The sequence below is a fragment of the Scylla paramamosain genome, chromosome 4 (genome assembly GCF_035594125.1).
Source record: "Scylla paramamosain isolate STU-SP2022 chromosome 4, ASM3559412v1, whole genome shotgun sequence".
Taxonomy (NCBI): Eukaryota; Metazoa; Arthropoda; class Malacostraca; order Decapoda; family Portunidae; genus Scylla; species Scylla paramamosain.
The window spans coordinates 4,114,650-4,133,390 of record NC_087154.1 but is presented as its reverse complement, the minus strand read 5'-3'; the positions used below and the strand labels follow the sequence as shown (position 1 = coordinate 4,133,390).

Genomic DNA, 18,741 nt, shown 5'->3' with positions numbered 1-18,741 from the left:
CACACACATTTAATGGTTATGATTATTTGAAATTGTAACATGGTGAAGTTTAGCAGCCAGGACTGTTACATCAACTATCAGCAATCACATGTATAGGTTGTACCTGGGCTTGTGCTTAGTCTCCTAAGATATTAGTCACAAAATAGCCACTTTCTGAGAGCAATGCCATATAAGTATTGAATATTTCAATGTGCTCAGTAAAGGGAGGTTTTACTGTGCCTATAGATTCATTGCCATGAAACTCCCCTTAGGATGTTGATGTTCAAACACTACCTACTATTGTGTGAACTTAAGTGTACCTGTAGTTGCTTGGGTGACGATGTCACCCAGGATGTCCGTAGCCAGTCAGCGTGTGAGAACCGTCCGTCTCTGTGACAGCAGGTCATGACCGTGGTGGTGTTTGGGAATGGAGGGTCTGCCACCACTTGAGTCTTCCCCACCATGACATAAGCCAAGTAAGGATGCAGGATGTTATGCAGCTACTTGTGTAGACATTTCCTTCATAAGTATGTAGTTCATTTGGGTAGAGATGTAGCCCATTTCCCTGGGCAATATATTTTCTTATACTTGTAAACTGATACTTGTATTTTCTTGAGTTGGACCCACCCACTCAGTTCACGGGCAGTGTGGTCATGGTTGTGGTGTACAGGTAGTCCTCAATTCATATCAGTACATATTAATCTAATTCAAGATGCATTGCGAGGTGATCTGTTCTGTAACACATGATGCATCTTGGAAATACAGGGTTTAATGATATAGAAAGCTTAAAAGGTATCTGTAGTGGCACTACATTGATCACTCGTGATGAGATTTCCAATATCTGGTTACAGTAAAACAGTGATGAAGCAAAAACAGGAATGACTCAATGCTATGAAGTTTTAAGTAATTGTAGAGGTAGTTAAACAATGAGCTGTCTGTTTAGTCAGTTCCTGTTAATTACTGTTATAATAACTATGTATTTTGTGTTTGCAGTGCTCATGAACCACATGGTGTGAGCATTGCCTTGATTGTGATAGTACAACATTGCCGGCATGAGGAGCGGTGCACCATGGCCGTGGAACCAGTGCTGTAGTGCACCATGCTCCCTCAGGCTGGCGGATGCGTATTGCTTTAGTAGCCATTCTTTGGTCTGTGATAATCAGAAACCGTTCCTCTAGATATTCAGATAATTTTGTCTAGATTATGCATGTAATTCTTATGTCCAGCCCATCAGTCTGTCCAGTTTTGTTTTGCTGCTGCTGCATGAATGGCAACTGTTTTAGTGTATGGGTTGCCATTGAGAAATATATTTGTTCATTGCAATTTTTGTGCAACCAGAAAGTTGAACTTTTCATATATCTAGGTACATCATTTTCTTAAATCAAAATTCATTATCTTTGTACTGAAAACACAATATCTTCATGCCCATGCCGAAGAATTGTGATGATACTATAAAGGAAGAGGCAATATAAGGTTCAGCCTCGGGTACATGCACACAGTTAATATTCTGCCGATAGGATTGAGATGGTGATGCCAGACTTGATTCTTCTTCCATGGCTATCTCTTTTGAGAGTTTCAAGGAGCAGACATCTGGATGGATAGAGAATCAGGTGGTAGATAGTTAAATCAGTTGATAAATACCTGAATATTACACAGACAGTGGTTAAGGGGGTTGAAATACAAAATTTAGGCAGGTTAAAGATTGCTCATTGTAACTTCCAGAAGAGCAAATAGTACTGGAGTTTCAGCTGGCATGTCACTTTATCCCTCAAGGTGTTTTGATACTTGTCTTTGAAATATCTCTTATGGCAGGAATGGAAAAGAATAAAGCAGTTTTAACGAGTTGAAAGGAACAGAGTTCAGAATTTTGTCATCTTATACATTAGTCAAATGAACAAATTAGATATGCAATTAGATGATATTACCTATATAGTGAACTCACAGGAGTGTTGAGGCATGAATTAAACAATTTTAGAAAAGCAGTAGCCACATGGAAAAAGCAGTAGATAGCAAGAGCTGCAGCACTGCAGAAGAGGTTGAAGATGTGTTGGTTCAATAAGGGCAGTTGATGGCACACAACATATCATGATGTCTGACCTCTAGACACGTTCTGAGTGGAGGGTCCCCACATGAAGTGTGTAGTGTATGTTATATGGATGGACTAAGTTTATGTATAGGTAGTTAGCTTCTGGGAACGGAAGAAGAATAGACACACTGCAGAACACTTAGATTAATGGAAACTGAAATAAAAAGAGTTAATATAAAATATTTTTAGTTGTACCCGTAGTGATAATCACCCCTGGAAGATTTAATGCTGGAGTGAGCTGGGTGGTGTTGCTATGGGAGTGAGTGAGCTGGGTGATGTTGAAGGGATAATGCAGAATGTCCAAATAAGCTTGATAGGAAGGATGTGGTCAGTTGAGATGAGCGATAATCATCATATCTGGCATGAAGGGGAAGATAAACTGAAAGAGTGTCAGATTTATAGCATTTTGTAGGATTCCCTGTATTTGTAGCATTGTGGATGCAAACCAAGTTGACCCTTCAAGCTTTGGGATCAGAGGAAGTGTGTGGACTGTACACCTTCAGTCACTTCCATTATTTACACAGGTGGCTTTTTTGACAAAGTAGCAATCCTTTTATATGGAATCATGGAGAAAAAGGAGCTTTTCTCTTCCCAGCTTAGCAGAGACATAATTCCAAAAGCATCATAACAAAAGGAATGTTAAGGTTTTGTTCACTAGTCTGGCCAGTAAAGGAAGAATGCAAGCAAGGGTTGTTGTGAATGAAATATCCTTAAAAATCAATTTCAAGAAAGGACAAATGGATCAGTTTGTAATTTGAATAATAAAATAGGTTTGCACAATAAGATTTGGTGAAGCATGTGTAGCACAAATGTATTTATTGGAAATTCTTGCCATAGTGAGAAATACTGGAGATAAAATACTGAGTGATGCAATGTACATCAGCACTACAACCACCTTTTGATTGGAGCAAAGAATGTTGAGGAAGGGTAGGAAGCAGAATAGCAACTACTGCTATTAGCCCCTGACATGCAAGTTTTGGTCATAAATATTGAAGCTTAGGAAAAGATAACAGGTATTAGATCACCCTATGCATGATTACTCTGGAATTAGTCAAACCTGAGAAAATTTGTGGTCTTCCCAGATGGAGACACTAAGGCTTAGAGCAAATCCATGTTTTGTGAATGATACTGAATACAAAACTGAATATGTACAAGTGTTAATAGTTTTTTGAGAGCTGGTGGCAACTGCCTTGTGATGTTATTGAGATACAAAGAGGAATGAATTGTCAGAGAGGACAAGGAGGGTTGTTGATAAGCTTGTAGCATTTCCCCACCACCCCTCCGTCAGTACCTTTGCAGGAGTGTTTTGTAACTGTAGTGGCATGTTTGCCTACTCCTCAATAAGTGTACTGAATTTGTTGTTTATTTGTACATGTAGAATTAAATAAGTGGTCAGTGTTAACCAAGCAGTCAAAATAGTGTGTTCAGTTTCAGGGGTAATATTCACTAGCTTGTTTGTATTTTCAATAGCACATAAAGATAGACCAAATCCTGTAAGGTCAGAAACATTTCGATGTTTCAAACTTACTTATCTGTGGTTGTTTTATTAATGTCATGGTTTTGAAGAATGAGTGTCAGAAATATAGCTTAAGGATATATTTGTGTGAGCTGTCCTGTAATAGTCACAGGAATAGTAAAATAAACTTCAAAACATTATAGTTTGTTTTGCTTTGTCACTACAGAACATGACAAACCTGCATAATTATTTGAGTTTCATGTTTACTACCTATCTTGCTCTGCATCTTGAAAATGAAAAACTATTGTGTACAGAAGGGTAAGCAAATTGTAAGCCACTTTAGTTTGCTTGCTATGTGAGCTTTACTTACATTTATGCAGTCATGTTTGATGAATTTTAGCATTATTTAGTAACTTTTATTTTAAGGTAATACATTTTTTATGATGCTGGCAGGTCTCATTCAGAAGTGAGGGTTGGTGTCCTCTGCCATACCATATACCTTCTTTGTGTTGTCTTTACTGCCTATACTCTGCCCAAGGATGGTGCTGGAACTGAGGCCCTAGTCACCCCTGTCTATTCTTTCTGTTCTGCAAGTGATGATGGGGATTCACAGGTGCAGTGTTGTGCTTCATAGAGGTGGCAAAGTTTCTTTGGACAAATGAAGATTAGCATCAAGCTTGGCTCAGTAGCACGCAGCTGTAAGGAACACTTACTGACATCTTGATTGTTGGGTAGTCTTGTCTGGGGGGCTTTTAACAGTATTGTGTATTGTCCCATGATGTTCTCATGATATAAATCCTTGTGATAGAGGAATCCTTGGCAGTGATGGGGATGGATTTAGGTAGTTGTACTAACAGCTGGGATTATATGATGATTTCCAGAAATTAAGATGTCTCAGAGTAACAGCCATTGAACACTGGATGTAGCTCACTCATGGCCTAGATCTGTCATATTGGTTTGTCGTGGTTGTTAGCTTTTTTCCAATGTTTTTCCTGGTATTATTTTGTAGGATACTTGGATGTCATTCCCTTTGAGGGGAGCTCTTAGGAACAGGCATTAAATTAGTGTATGTAGTATCTATGAGACAAACCTTGGTTTATTTTATTCTGGATTAAGAGAAATTAATCAGCCATTTTAAAAATAGAGTATATATTTTCTTAAATGTAACATTTAACAATGAAATTATGAAAATGAGCTTGATAAGTATCCTGTGATACACAAATAATTGTTAACAGTAGACTCCATTGTTCTCTAAATTCTCTTCACTGAAATTTTCATCACTAAATTCTCTTCACTGAAATTTTCATCAGTAGAAGTTCTTTATTTATTAATACAGCTTCATCAAATGGCTGCTCTAGTTGGTTGAGGTCCCTGGCATGTTGTCCATGTCCTGGAAGCCCACCACACCATCGTCCTGCAGGCCCACCACAACCTTCTGCCGGGCTGGGATGTGCACCTTTTTTCCAGGCGTGGAGTATTTCAGTCTGTTGGCATCTCTGCAAGGGAAGTAAAAATAATACAGAAATAGTTATGAAATTGAGAAAAAATATAAATTTTCTGTTATGAAATTGAGGAAAATGTAAATTTCCCCCTGTAATGTCCATGGGTTTGATAACCCTAAAGTGGTTAGTTGTCCTTGTCTTCAGTTTTTATAATCTAAGTAATCACCACCAAAGGACTCAATATGGAAATCCAAGTCCATAATGTTAATTTATTCATTTATCTTCATCTACTAAGGCTTCATCTCCTTCCACAGGTTAACTCCAGTTCTGATAACTCTTCCAACCAGGACACCATACAAGCACACTTCATACCCTCCTGCACAAGTGTGCAAGCAAGACAGGAGTGTGACTGACCTCAAGGATTAGAAAATGAGTTACACACCAACACAATGCAGCTAATAAATTGTAGAGAAGCTTATTTTGACTAAGTTCTATGATTATTTACAGTAGCTAGCTGCTTTAGGCTGAGCTAGTAGTAGAGATGAGGTTTAAAATTAATCAAATAGAAGTGATGATTACAGTAGAGAAATGAAAAAGGTACTTATAACATGGAGTGAATGTAAAGAGAACATGTACAAGGGAAAAATGGCAGTGACTGCATTGTGGTTGAAACACAGCAGGAGATGCAAGAGGAGATGGTCTAATAGAGATAAGGAGTCTTAGAAATTAATATACATGGAGGACCAGGTATAGATAAATTGAGGAACAAGTTACTGTAAAGGTCAACTACAACTGCCATCCTGAAAACTGAAGGTTACATTACACAATCTTTAACTATGCATGTGGTACACCAGGAATAATCATTACTAATATATACAGAGGCAGCAATGGAAAATATCACTATAGTCAAAGTGAATTTAAAATAACAGATAACAAATGCTACCTGTATATATATTTTATTACTAATACTAATAAATATTCCCAAGGTGTATCGTATATAGTTCGAGGCTTAGTGTTGTTGGATAAGTTACTATAATGCAAACTTCAGTTCTCATGACCACGGTGGTGATTCACCTTCACAATACATTACATTCCTAATTTTACCTATACCTTTTCCTCCACATGTATTCTCTTAAGACACATTACATCTATTACATTGTCTCACTTCAGTTTTGTTTCAGTCATATACAGTGCAGTCACTACCAATAATTCATATTCACTCTAAGACTGGGTACAATAATGTATAATGTAACTTCCAGTCCCTGTGACTGCAACTCTAGTGCTGTAAGAGTCTGTTGGTTGTGCAGAAAGATGAGTGTTATGATGTTTGAATTATGGAAAGAATGGAAGATGCAGGACTCATGATCTAATTCCCTTGTATAGTTCATTCACTTTTGGCTTGCAAGTGGAGCCTAAGCTACTCTCATAACCTCATCTATGGATTGGTCGGTGACTAAATTTGCCTGGGTCTGACTCAGTGTAGATGCTGGCCTCTTACCATTACAAATGTTTATTCTCTTCCTCATATTTCCTTCTTTGTAATAATTATTAGGTTTCTTGATCACTGAAGAGTGGAAATTAAGTTCAAGGGACAGATAGAGTTGAAAATGTTTTTTGCATTTTGTTCTATGTGATTTTTCTTGGAATTATCATGCCATAAATGAAAGATGTTATTGTAATATGTGACAGACTTAAGTTTCAAACATGATAGTATTATTAGATTTTAGAGAAGGCAGAAAGAGAGTGGTCAGTTTTTTTATCTTGGCTGGGTGCACAGATTTCCCCACGCAATGTTGAGCTGCCATTGTCCTGTGCCAACAGCTCGGAATAAAAATAGTTTACCACTCCTCCTTTGTGTCTTAAAAATCTAGTAACCCCAATCATTTTCAGAACTTTTTGTCATGTACCCAAAAGTTTTTATGGTATTATAATACAATTATTATAAAGTAAAAAAACAGCATAGAATGAAAAGTAAAGCAATATAAAAATGATCATCAGTGTCTTTAAACTTGTCTTGTCTTGATTATTTTTTCTTCAGTTTTACCTTCAATTTTCTCTTGAGCAAAGACCTTAAGACATTAGTATTTGTCCAGTGATCAAGAAAGTACGAAATTTTACACAAAAAATGGAGATAGATGGAAGAGAAGTAAAACTTTACAAGCATTTACACTGAGGAGACATTGACTGAGCTAAGGACAAATCTGTGATGAAGTTGAATGGACTACAAATTAAACCAAAATAAGGTTATCTCTATTCATTACTCTTTCTGAAGTGGTTTCCATTCATTACCAACATGCAAAACTACTACTGTTTGTGTGCCTCATGACCCTGGTCCATCTGATATGTCCAACCATCTTCCCTCTATGCTTCTCATTCCAGTCTCTGTAGGGGTGAAGGAGTCATGCATAGGGGACTACACATACTGTTTAACTAATCCCTCAGAGCCTCACTGCTTGCATACTCAAATTGTGATTTACTTTTATTCAAGGTCTGTATCTCCATTTCTGGCCATCACCATGGATTGCTGGAAGCTTACAAAGGAAGCCAAAGACCAAAAGTCTGTAATGTGTGTGTGGCTGAAGTTATTGCAACTCGGGCAAAATAAAACGACTGTGGGTCTTCCTACTGGTGGTGTTCCGGAATGTTAAGTTGAGTGTGGAATGAGAAGACAAGAAGACCTTTCCTTGGACCAACAAATTTCTGAGAAAGATCTTTCCTTGGATTAACAAATTTCTCGAATGTGGGATAATTTTGTTGATTATGGTGAAAAATGCATGGCACCCTTGAGAGTGAACCATTTTAGCCAAAAGTATCAGCCCCTGCCATCACATCATCCCACAGCTTTACGCCACCACTGACTCGTAGCCTTCTCTCAGCCTGCCTTGGGGAGTGTTGGAGAGCAATAGCCTACTGCAACTTTTTCCACACTTTGGCGTATTATTGCGCAATGACATGTTTTGATAATTCATTGCTTGTTAATATAGCTAAAATGAAAGAGTATTCATCTGAGACTAATGTGCAGATCATGGGCCTCAAGGAAGCAGGTCATTCAGTTAGAGAAATAACTGAACACTTGGCAGCATCCAGGACAAGTCAGGGTTCAGGGAGGAAGGGAATCATGACATGCCTGAACCTAAATGGGCAATGCAGAGGGCTGTTACTGTCTTAAAGCGTCCAGTGGTCTTGACATTCGACTCCAATGTAAACGTTACGACAGTAACATCCAGACTTTTTTTAGGTTCAAGTATATCACGATTCCCTTCCTCCTTGAACAACCATGACCAACACTTGACTTGTCCTGGATGCTGCCAACTGTTCAGTTATTTCTCTAACTGAATGACCTGCTTCCTTGAGGCCCATGATCTGTGCAAAAGTCTCAGATGAATACCGTTTTGTTTTAGCTATATTAACAATGAATTATCACAAGCTATTAATGTGCAATAATACACCAGGATGTAGCAAAAGTTGTGGTAGCTTACTGCTCTCCAACATGTCCCAAGGCACACTGAGAGGGGGCCATGAGTCAGTGGCATGAAGTTGAGGGATGTGGTGTGATGTCCTGGGAGGGGCTGATACTTTTTGCTAAAATGGTTCACTCACAAGAGGACCATGCTTTTTCACCATAAGTCCAATACTTATTTTGACTTGTATACTGTAGAGGTGAGGACCCCAAATGAAGCAGAACAGCAGCATGTGTGCTTATATTACTAGTTTTGCAAGAGCCAAAATGATCAGAGATTTAATATTATGTCATACTGAACGGTGCCTCCCTCACACTATTAAGGTAAATTTTTCTTGAGTGTAATAATGAAATGGAATGTGAGCTTTAGTCACCACTGGATACAATATATAGACAGTTCTGATTCCTGCAGCAGCTGCTTTAAGAAATTGTTTTTCTACAAAGTATTTCTTAAGCCCCTTGCACAAATGATAAAAAATAAACGTACTTTCTAGCACGGCTCTCCCGCATTATCTGCTGTTCATTCTTGGCATTGTAGATGTGCTTAGGCAGGTGACGGTGACGGGCAATCCTGCGCACCGCTGGGAAGTGACCGTACTTTCTCTTCAGCTCTTCAGCATAATTGATGGCACTGCGCTCCCGGGCACGCATCTGAAAATGTGGTGAAGTTAATATCTCTGGACTCCCAGCACTGTGGTTTGTCATAATACTGTATACATGGCACTATGCAAGATAACCAAAGATTATCAATAAATAAACTTTAAAACTTTTAATTACTGAAGAAGCTGCATCATACCATTAAACTACTGAAAACAGTAAGCCAGAATTGAAAAATTTTTTACATGACAATTTTTGAAGTAAAGATCTTCTAAGAGCTGCAACAAGAGGATCAGGGAAATCTATTTTTATTTTTTATGTAAGAGGGACACTGGCAAAAAAAAAAAAAAAAAAATCCCAGAAAAGGGTCCAGTAGTTAAAAACTGAAGGATAGGTGTCTTGGAACCTCTCTCTTGATGGAATTCAAGTCACAGGAAAGTAGAAATACAGAAGCAGGCAGGGAGTTCCAGTTTACCAGAGAAAGGGATGATGAATGTTTGAGAATACTGGTTAACTCTTGTACTAGAGAGGTGGACAGAATAGGGGTGAGAGAAAGAGAAATGTCTTGTGCAGCGAGGCCACGGGAGGAGGGGAGGCATGTAGTTAGCAAGATCAGAACAGTTAGCATGAAAATAGTAGTAGAAGACAGCTAGAGATGCAACACTGCAGTGATGAGAGAGGCTAAAGACAGTCAGTCAGAGGAGAGGAGCTGATGAGATGAAAAGTTTTTGATTCCATCCCGTCTAATAGAGCGGTATGAGTGGAACCCCCTCCCCACAGACATGTGAAGCATACTCCATACATGGACAGATAAGGCTTCTTGTACAGAGTTAGCAGTGGGGGGTGGGGTGGCGGGGGTGAAAAAACTGGTAGAGATGTCTCAGAATGCCTAACTTCATAGAAGCTGTTTTAACTAGAGATGAGATGTGAAGTTTCCAGTTCAGATTATATGTAAAGGACAGACTGAGGATGTTCAGTGTAGAAGAGGGGGACAGTTCAGTGTCACTGAAGAAGAGGGGATAGTTGTCTGGAAGGTTGTGTCAAATTGATAGATGGAGGAATTGGGTTTTTGAGGCATCGAATAATACCAATTTTAAAGAGATTAGAAGTCAGGCATTCTATGACTTCCTAGTGTGAAATGTTTACTTCCTGAAGAGCTGGATGTCTATGAAAAGATGTGGAAAAGTGCAGGGTGGTATCAGCAGCGTAGGAGTGGATAGGACAAGAAGTTTGGTTTAGAAGATCATTAATGAATAATAAGAAGAGAGTGGGTGACAGGACAGAACCCTGAGGAACACCACTGTTAATAGATTTAGGAGAACAATGACCATCTACCACAGCAGCAATAGAACAGTCAGAAAGGAAACCTGAGATGAAGTTACAGAGAGAAGGATAGAAGCTGTAGGAGGGTAGTTTGGAAATCAAAGCTTTGTGCCAAATATGATAAGTTCATCTCATTCCCAGTGTGCAGCCTTCTCTTCAAGTCTTGAATTGGTTGAGGATGCAATATCAGGGAGAAGGCTTATTCATCAGCAGCTTATCACTAAAAACAGTGGAGGAAAGGATGCTTTTAGAATTAATGATTGCATTAGTAAGAGGGATTAAATGAAAAGGCAGCCTTGCACAGCGTGACCATGGGAGTGTGTATGTGTAGAAAGTAGTTACATAAGGAAACTATTGAAAGAAAATAATAATAATGAACAGATTTTCTCTCTAAAATAGTCACATGAACTGATAAAAGATTTTCAAAGTTGAATAAGTAAGTAATCAAGATATGTGGGATACTATGTCTGTGGGATACTATGTCTATATCAAGTGTATGAAAAAGAATCACAAAATTATCAATGTTACTGAAAAAGAATCACAAAATTATCAATGTTACTCACAATGCCCATCTTTTCATTTGACTTTGACTTCCATAACCTGACATTGTGGTCTGAGGAGCCTGAGAGAATGAACTTGTTGTCTCCGGACCAAAGGACACAGCTGACCTTGAACATCCTCTTGGTGTGGTACACATCCCGGCTGTGTGCCTGCAGTGCACAAAGCCAAGTTAAGTGATCAGGTTGTTAGTGATGAGTCACTAGGGACTTTTGAAAGATGATTAGATAAATTTATGGAAGAGTATGATTGTGGAAGTAGGTTTCATACAGGGACTACCATGTGTAGACCTGATGGGTTCTTGCAGCTTCCCTTATTTTATTGTTCTTATGTTCTCACCAACTCAGACAAGGTGATGTCAGGAGCTGCCTTTTTTGGGTCACTTGGCCTTTTGCAGTTGCTTATTTTCCTTTGTTCTTATGGAAACTCACTAAATTATTGCTATCCAAAAATTTGTGTTTATGTTATTGAACAAAACTTGAGCAAGGTGATGTCAGGACTTGCCTTGTATGAGTCACCTAGATTGTGAGTCGCCTAATCTTTTGCAGTCATTTAATTTTCATTCTTAGAAAAACTTGTTAAATTGTTCAATCTATCTATATACCAGGTTGGCAGTCCCAAACACAAATCATTCACACTCCTAGCCTGGTCAGCCCCTAGTCTTTCAAGCCTAAAATGAGCTCTTATGTGTGGCTGAGTCAGTCAGCGCTGTTGTCAGATCTTTCACATACACTGTGCCAGAGTAGGTGGCTGACCAGGTGTGGCCTGTATCAAGCTCCCTTGAACAACAATGTCACATGGGCTATATTGTCAGGGATAATGGAATATATACAAGTGTTTTTTTACCCTCAAATAGTATGTTATTCATAAGACTGTTAAGACTTAACAAAAGTATGTCACTTAAAATCAATCAGAGTCACAGCTAACAGTGTAATAGAGGGGTACTGGTCAGCCTGTCTAGGGAGAGGTGACATCAATGCAGGTCTTGGTAGACCACACTCGAGAGCTTATCTTAGGCTTGAAAGACTGCAATATTAAGTTATTAAATTTCAAATTGCTGCTAGGATAAAATTTTCATTTACATTACTGTTCAAGATTTAAATGATAAAACAATATTTTTATAATGGAAAGTCATACTATCATGTATCATAAGTAGAAATTTAAAGTTTCCAGTCTGCATGTCTAATAAGGCAAGTCTGGAACTTCAAGGTCATGACTTCAAGACAAAGGTTGTTTTGAAATTTGCAATTCTTAATGAACTGCTGTAAATCATACTGAATGAGTTATCTATATAAATACTTTCAAAATTTTTACAATTCTTAGTCAGGAATGTGAAAATGAATTACTGGAAATTGAAGATCTAGTGAATTATCTATGTAAATACTTTTAAAAGTTTTGAAATATATTAATGAAATAATTACTGGATGTATTTATTTACTCAAGATATTACAGAAATCTTAAAAAAAAAAAAAAAAAAAAAAAAAATTCCATCAACCATACTGAAACCAGCCTTATTCTACATCTTATTTATAGTTCATTCCAATGCCTATTTAAACACAAACACAAATATCCTCAATGGGTCACCACCACAGTCTGCATTACTTCCTATCCACACAATGCGCTAACACTCACCTCCTCTGTCCTGAATATCCTGATGGACTTGTCATAGCTGGCGGTGCAGAACTCCCGGCCAGTCGGGGAGTAGTCCACGTCCAGCACGGCGGCAGTGTGACCCTTGTGGATGTTGACCACCTGGTCGGGTGTGTTCAGCTTCCTGATGTCATATGAATATGCACTGCAATAGGAAGGGAATGATCAATAATTCTTCTTCAGAATTAAAATTATATATTATATATAATTATGCAGCAACAGTTTATTTTATAGAAAACAAGCAAGGAAAAGACAGTACAATTATGAATTACTGATCATAGCATGCACTGATGAAGATGTGATATCATACACAGAATTACATACATACAGCATGTACCAGTGAAGATGAGATATATGCAATTTGACTAAATATCACTTGTAACATGATGACTAAGGGTTGCTTCTCTACTTACGGTTGTGACAATGCTTCCTCTTACTCATCAATGTACAAGACTGGGGTCTCAGGATTCTTTGGGAGGCTCAGTAAAAAAAAAAAAAAAAAAAAAAAAAATTGCAACTCACTTGTAGTCCTCACTGGCAGCTGTCAGGATGAAGGCTTCCATGGGATTCCAAGCCAAGGCATTGATGCGAAGGGTCATCTTCAGTTTTTTCACCTCCTTTGCTCGTGTGTCATACAGAACAATATTGTTGGCGTAGTCACAGGACGCTGCATAGTGCAAGAATATAATTAGAGATCATGTCATATTTTGCAACAAATTCTATTGCAAATAAAATGAACATCTGGGTTAGTGTGAAGTCCCATCTTGGGTAAACTCTTCCCATATAAGAGGAATCTCAGCAGGGTTAGTAGACAATTTATCATATACTGAAGGTCTGTCTCATGTAATCAATAAGATGGCATCTAAGATATAAGATGAGACTGAGGTAGTCTGGCCATGAGTACAGGAGAAATAAGGTGTGCACTCATACAGAAAACTGTCTTAAGGATTTTCGTTCTGTCAATTTGACACAACCGATGATGATATTTGAAAAATAGTGTGGGGCCTTCGGAAATGTTGGTAGGCCCAGTAATCCAGTACCACATTGTGCATGAAACAGTTTTTGTAATGATCAAATTTTTCATATAGGTATACCATTTAATTCATAGCTGTGGATAACCAACAAAGGGCAACTAAAGGAAAGCTATCTTCTTTAGTAGGAAATACATCTCCATGCATGAGTACCAACCCTTTGAAGACACTGTATCGTTACTTTTTGCATCCATCGGCCATCAGAATAAAGACAGTTTTCTGAACGAGTGTACACACAATTTACATGTGGAAGATGCTGCTGCAGATGGAATCATGACGCAGGAGAAAGAGAGGACCACTAAAAAGGTTTATGGATGCAAGGAGGAAAGACATGTGCTCAATGGATGTAACAGAAGATGAAGATGGCGGGGTAAGGTGAAAACAGGCTATCTCTTGAAGCCCAAACAAGTAAATGATATAAAAGAATTATTCTTAGGTCTCCACAACTCATGTATTCTTTAGCACTGACTTTCAACTACTTTCTTGGATTTTTCTCAATTGTCATTTGTTTCAGACTTAAAAAACCTTAGATAATCCTCTCTTTCTGCACTCTTCCCACACGATCTAATCACTGCTGTACACTAAAACTTTGCCTTTCATACTTTGTATCCATACATCACTGAATCTATTTTCTCACTCCATAAGATCATCTGATGTCAGTCCATGATGATGAAATCTCAAACATTAACATTTTCTACCCTCACAAACAAAGTCTTTCTTAAGAATCTATTGTCAATGGTTAATGTCAATGTCAATGTCAATGGTTAATCCCTTTGATTGCTTATGACAAAATCACACATGTTATTTGATAAATCCTAAATATTTTCACTAAAGAAGAAATATTACTACATGCTTAAAAAAGTTTGAAATACTCCATCACTTCTTTTCCTGTCAGTGGTAACTTTCAGAATTACTCTTAACCCTTTGATTGTTATTTGGCACACCCTGCCTTGATTACAAACCACTCAAGATGTTTCTTTTCATCCTACAATCATTTCTGAATAACATATAGGCTACACACTGGAAAGTTCTTATATTTCCTCTTTTCTTTCCTCTATGTGCTCTATGTGCTTCTAGTGCTGTGAATTGCTGAAAGTCACAATGAAAGTGTTAACTTACACTTGATGTTAAGCTTGAGAAGAAGCCTCAGTGGTGAGAAGGTCAAGATCAATTATTACAAAACAAGACACTAAAATATTCACCAAAGAGGTCTGTCTCCACAGGGTTGAACTTAATGCTCGCCACACTGGCATCATTCCTGTCCCCACTTGTGCTCCAGTCATAGGAAAACTTGGGTGCCTTATTGGAGGCGTCCCACAACAGAACCCTCTCCCCGCAGGTGATGAACTCATTCCTGTGCCTGTGGTGGCTTATGCCTGTCACGATGGTCTGGTGAGGGAAAGAACATAAATCAGAACATGCAAATTATGGGAACAGTTACACATATCCTGAGTTCTTATTAGCCAACACCAGAAGAAAACAAAATAATGTCAGTATCAATGAAAGGTCTTGTATTTTAACAAATTTTCAAGATTTAAGATGTTCATAAAAGGTGTCCTATAATAGTGAGGATGTTAGTGAGAAAAAAAGGCTTGTGATCTTGCATCCCTTAGGGAACACTCACATGGATCAAAACTAGCACTGGAAGGTTAATTTGTGGATGAGTTAGAAAAACATGTTTGGAGAGGCCTGCCAGAGAGGAAAGCACTTACATCACTGAGCCACGTGTCGATAGGCAGGTCATGGTCCCCTTCCTTGGCCTTGTCAAGGGACCACTTCTTGATAGTCTTATCATTGCCAACAGTGAAGAATGAATTTCCATCTGGAGCAGCTACAATGGACCAGATCTGTCCACTGTGAGCTTGTACAGTCCACTCGCACTTCTTATGGGAAATATCCCACAACCTTAGCTGCAAAATAATGAAAGTTATGGCAGAATATTACAGTTGTAGTTAAAATTAGATGGAAACTTTTTATACACAAAGGAGTCTGATCAATGAATACAAAAACAAATCTGGAAAAGTGGTAAATAAATGCCATTACCCTAAAAAAAAAAAATAAAATAAAATAAAATAAAAAAAATAAAAATAAAGTTACAAAGTGGGCACCTTCACCAAACTTTGTCCTCAAAAGTTAAAGTTCCAAGAAAATAACGACATTGCAGTAAACTGAGAGCCAACACAATTACTAAATAAAGAAAGGAAGGGGATGGCATAAACAGTCTCCAAGTCTTCCCAGTTTAGAAAAAGTTATGCAAGTGGAATCTCCAATAAAAGACTTATAAATTCCATCAAATGAACCATCAAATGAAGCCTTTTACAGAGTCACTCTGAAGAAGAACTTGTGAATATGATATTAAGAATAACTGATATTTGTAAGATGAAACATTGAACTTTTAGTTAACAAGTCAATGAAGGACAGTTCATGAAAATCAGTTTGGGAATAAAGGTAGAGAGGTGAAATGGAGATGGTTTAGTCATGTGCTGAGGTGAAATAAGGAGTACATGGACAGGCAGATACTGGAGGTAGATCTGGCAGACAGGGAGAAGAAAGGAATATCTAAGAGGAGGTTTATTGATGCACTGAAGAGACTTGTGAGTGATTGGAGAAACAGAAGACAGAGTAAGGTGAAAGGTGGTCTGCTGTGGTGACCCCTAATAGGAGCTGCCCAAGGAAGAGGAGTCAGTGAAAGGCATTCCAGTAAAAGAGCAAGACAATTTGGGAGAGTTATTAATAGCACAAAAATTGCTGTCTGGAATAGAGTATAGCATTTTTAAACATAAGGTAACATTCCTCAATACTGGAAAAACTACAGAAAGTAGAGTTTTTAAGGTAACATTCCTCATAACTTGAAAAACTACTACTCTAGTCAGACACCCACTACTGTCACACTGAAACAAACCACATAAGTTTACACACCTCACCCTCAACTGTACCGGTAAACACACAGGAGAGGCGGCTTGGGTGGCGGCAGAGGGCGGACACTCCCTCAGTGTGTGTCAGGCTGCCCACAAATGGCTTGGCAAACACCTTCTCAAGCTTGACTGAATTCAAGGCTAATTTGTATTCTCTGCTTGCCTCAAAGGGATGTAAGGTTGGATCATAATTTCTTTGAACTGTAAAAAAGGGCAGATTATTAATATTTTCATAAAAAAAAGAAAAAAAAAATACACTGGACAAAAATATAAAACAAAACTCATCAAAAGTCTCTCTAATTTAAAGGAAAACTGCCATCCTATCTATTAACAAAAGAGAACTGTCCAAATCAGTTAGACCTCTTACAAAAGGACAAATAAGTGTCCAAATTAGTTAGACCTCTGACAAAAGGACAAATAAGTAAAAGATTATATGGAGAGAAAGAGAGGAAAGCTCAGTCATCCCCACAGAGGGTAAGGAGAGTCCAGTACACAATCCCAGCTGGTCATAACGATAAAATGTCAATTCAAAAGGACAAATAAAGAACTACAACTGTACATAAAGATATAATGACATTTCAAAAAGGACAAGTACATAAATGAATAATCTATGAGGACAATTCATGCCCATCCATACAGGACAGCCCTCTACACTATCCCAGTTGGCACCACTAGATGAAGATTTAGGTACACTGATAACACTATGTACCTCCTTACAAAGACAGCACTATATTCCTCATTACCTACAAACACAGCACTATATTCTTAACCCACGCTCACATTATTGGCATGCATTGGCAGAGTAGTCAGAAATAAATATACATTCTGGTAAATTTGCAGTTTCAACCAACACTCCCATCCTCTTTATCTCTTTCACTAAAGCCAACAAGCATAAGGGCCTGGTGGGAATGTGAGGTTTTTGGGTGGGGAGTCAATATGAGGCATTTTGACATTCCTGAAAAAGTTTAAGGATCATAAACGACATATTTCAGAAACAGGAGATTTCTATGCAATCGTAACCTAACCTAGCTCGTGGGAGGGGGCTTTGCTTCCCCACCAAGGACCCCTCCCCTTAAGGTCATTAACCTAACCACCTCCATACGATAAACTAATGTAACATAATATTTTGTAACCTACATTAAGTCAATTATCTTTACATACCAACAGTAATTACTTTGCGAAGAATACCTTAACAAGTTGAGGGAACTGGTGGCAAACTGCCAGTTCAGCACACATCTCTTCCACAGCCATGGTCTAATTGACACAGCACAGACAGTCCTGAGTGATCCTTCCTCCTCTAAACACACGTGCCTATAAGTGATTGGCCGACAAATTTCTGTGTGACCTGACTAGCAGCAGGTAACCCCATGTCATCATAGGTCTTAACATGTGATTCAACCACGTAACCATCGAGCATGCAAACCATTGATAACAAACATACGAACACACTTAGTATCCTACGAGAGATTGAAGGTGGATCTAAACTAGAATTCACTGAAACCTTTGTAATTTCTCACCTGAAGTTATTATTAATTTCTAGCAGGGTAAAATAGGGCTAGAAATGCTCCAGTGAGATGTAGACCCTGCGAAGGGCTATAGTATTGATTGAAACTGCAATAATACATATATTCCTTCCAACGTACACTCACTGCAGCACATTTTCCTTCCTTGGCTCACCTTTGTGGATGTCATATTTGGTCTCTCTCATATAGTGGTCAGGGTTTCGGGACAAAACATTGATACTCTTGATCGACATTTTTGTGATATTCTAGGCAACATACAGGTATTTACTGCACTCCTTCCCTCTAAATTCTTCTATCATCAGCGTAGCACATGGTAAAACAACTCCAGAGGTTGGTATAGGGTAAAGTTCTTGAGTTAGGCAGCTCTCACACGTCCAGGTGAGCTCCTCGTGGTCCTCCTGTTATGGCTGATGATGATGGTTATGATACAAGTTTTCGTTTTTGTAACAGCTCTTCATTTAATTATTTTTATTTATTTATTTATTTATTTATTTGAAGGTGCTGGTGGCCCTCTTGGTCCTGTCAACCTTAAAGCTGCAGAGTTGCTGGGAGAAAATAATGAAACTGCTGAGAGCGTTCTTACCACCTATGACCGCAACAATCACAAATCACAGTGAGTACCTACTAGTGTGGGTTAAAATGAATTGTAACCAAAGCAGAGATTTCAGCATAACAATGAAGAATATTGTTAAGTGAGATTCTTGGTTATTGGTAAGTACTG

General features: G+C 38.3%; 1 protein-coding gene across 1 annotated transcript; it reads right to left on the bottom strand.

Annotated features, from left to right (window-relative positions):
- Positions 1-4,653: 4,653 nt before the first annotated feature.
- On the bottom strand, positions 4,654-18,444 carry LOC135098818 (DDB1- and CUL4-associated factor 13-like). The gene is made up of 9 exons (XM_064001213.1): positions 18,175-18,444; positions 16,502-16,698; positions 15,295-15,492; positions 14,785-14,971; positions 13,074-13,218; positions 12,534-12,696; positions 10,907-11,053; positions 8,911-9,074; positions 4,654-5,017 (listed from the first exon to the last, which is right to left on the bottom strand). The coding sequence occupies exons 1-9, from the start codon at positions 18,251-18,253 to the stop codon at positions 4,876-4,878; spliced, it is 1,422 nt and encodes a 473-aa protein (XP_063857283.1). The 5' UTR covers positions 18,254-18,444; the 3' UTR covers positions 4,654-4,875.
- Positions 18,445-18,741: the final 297 nt, after the last annotated feature.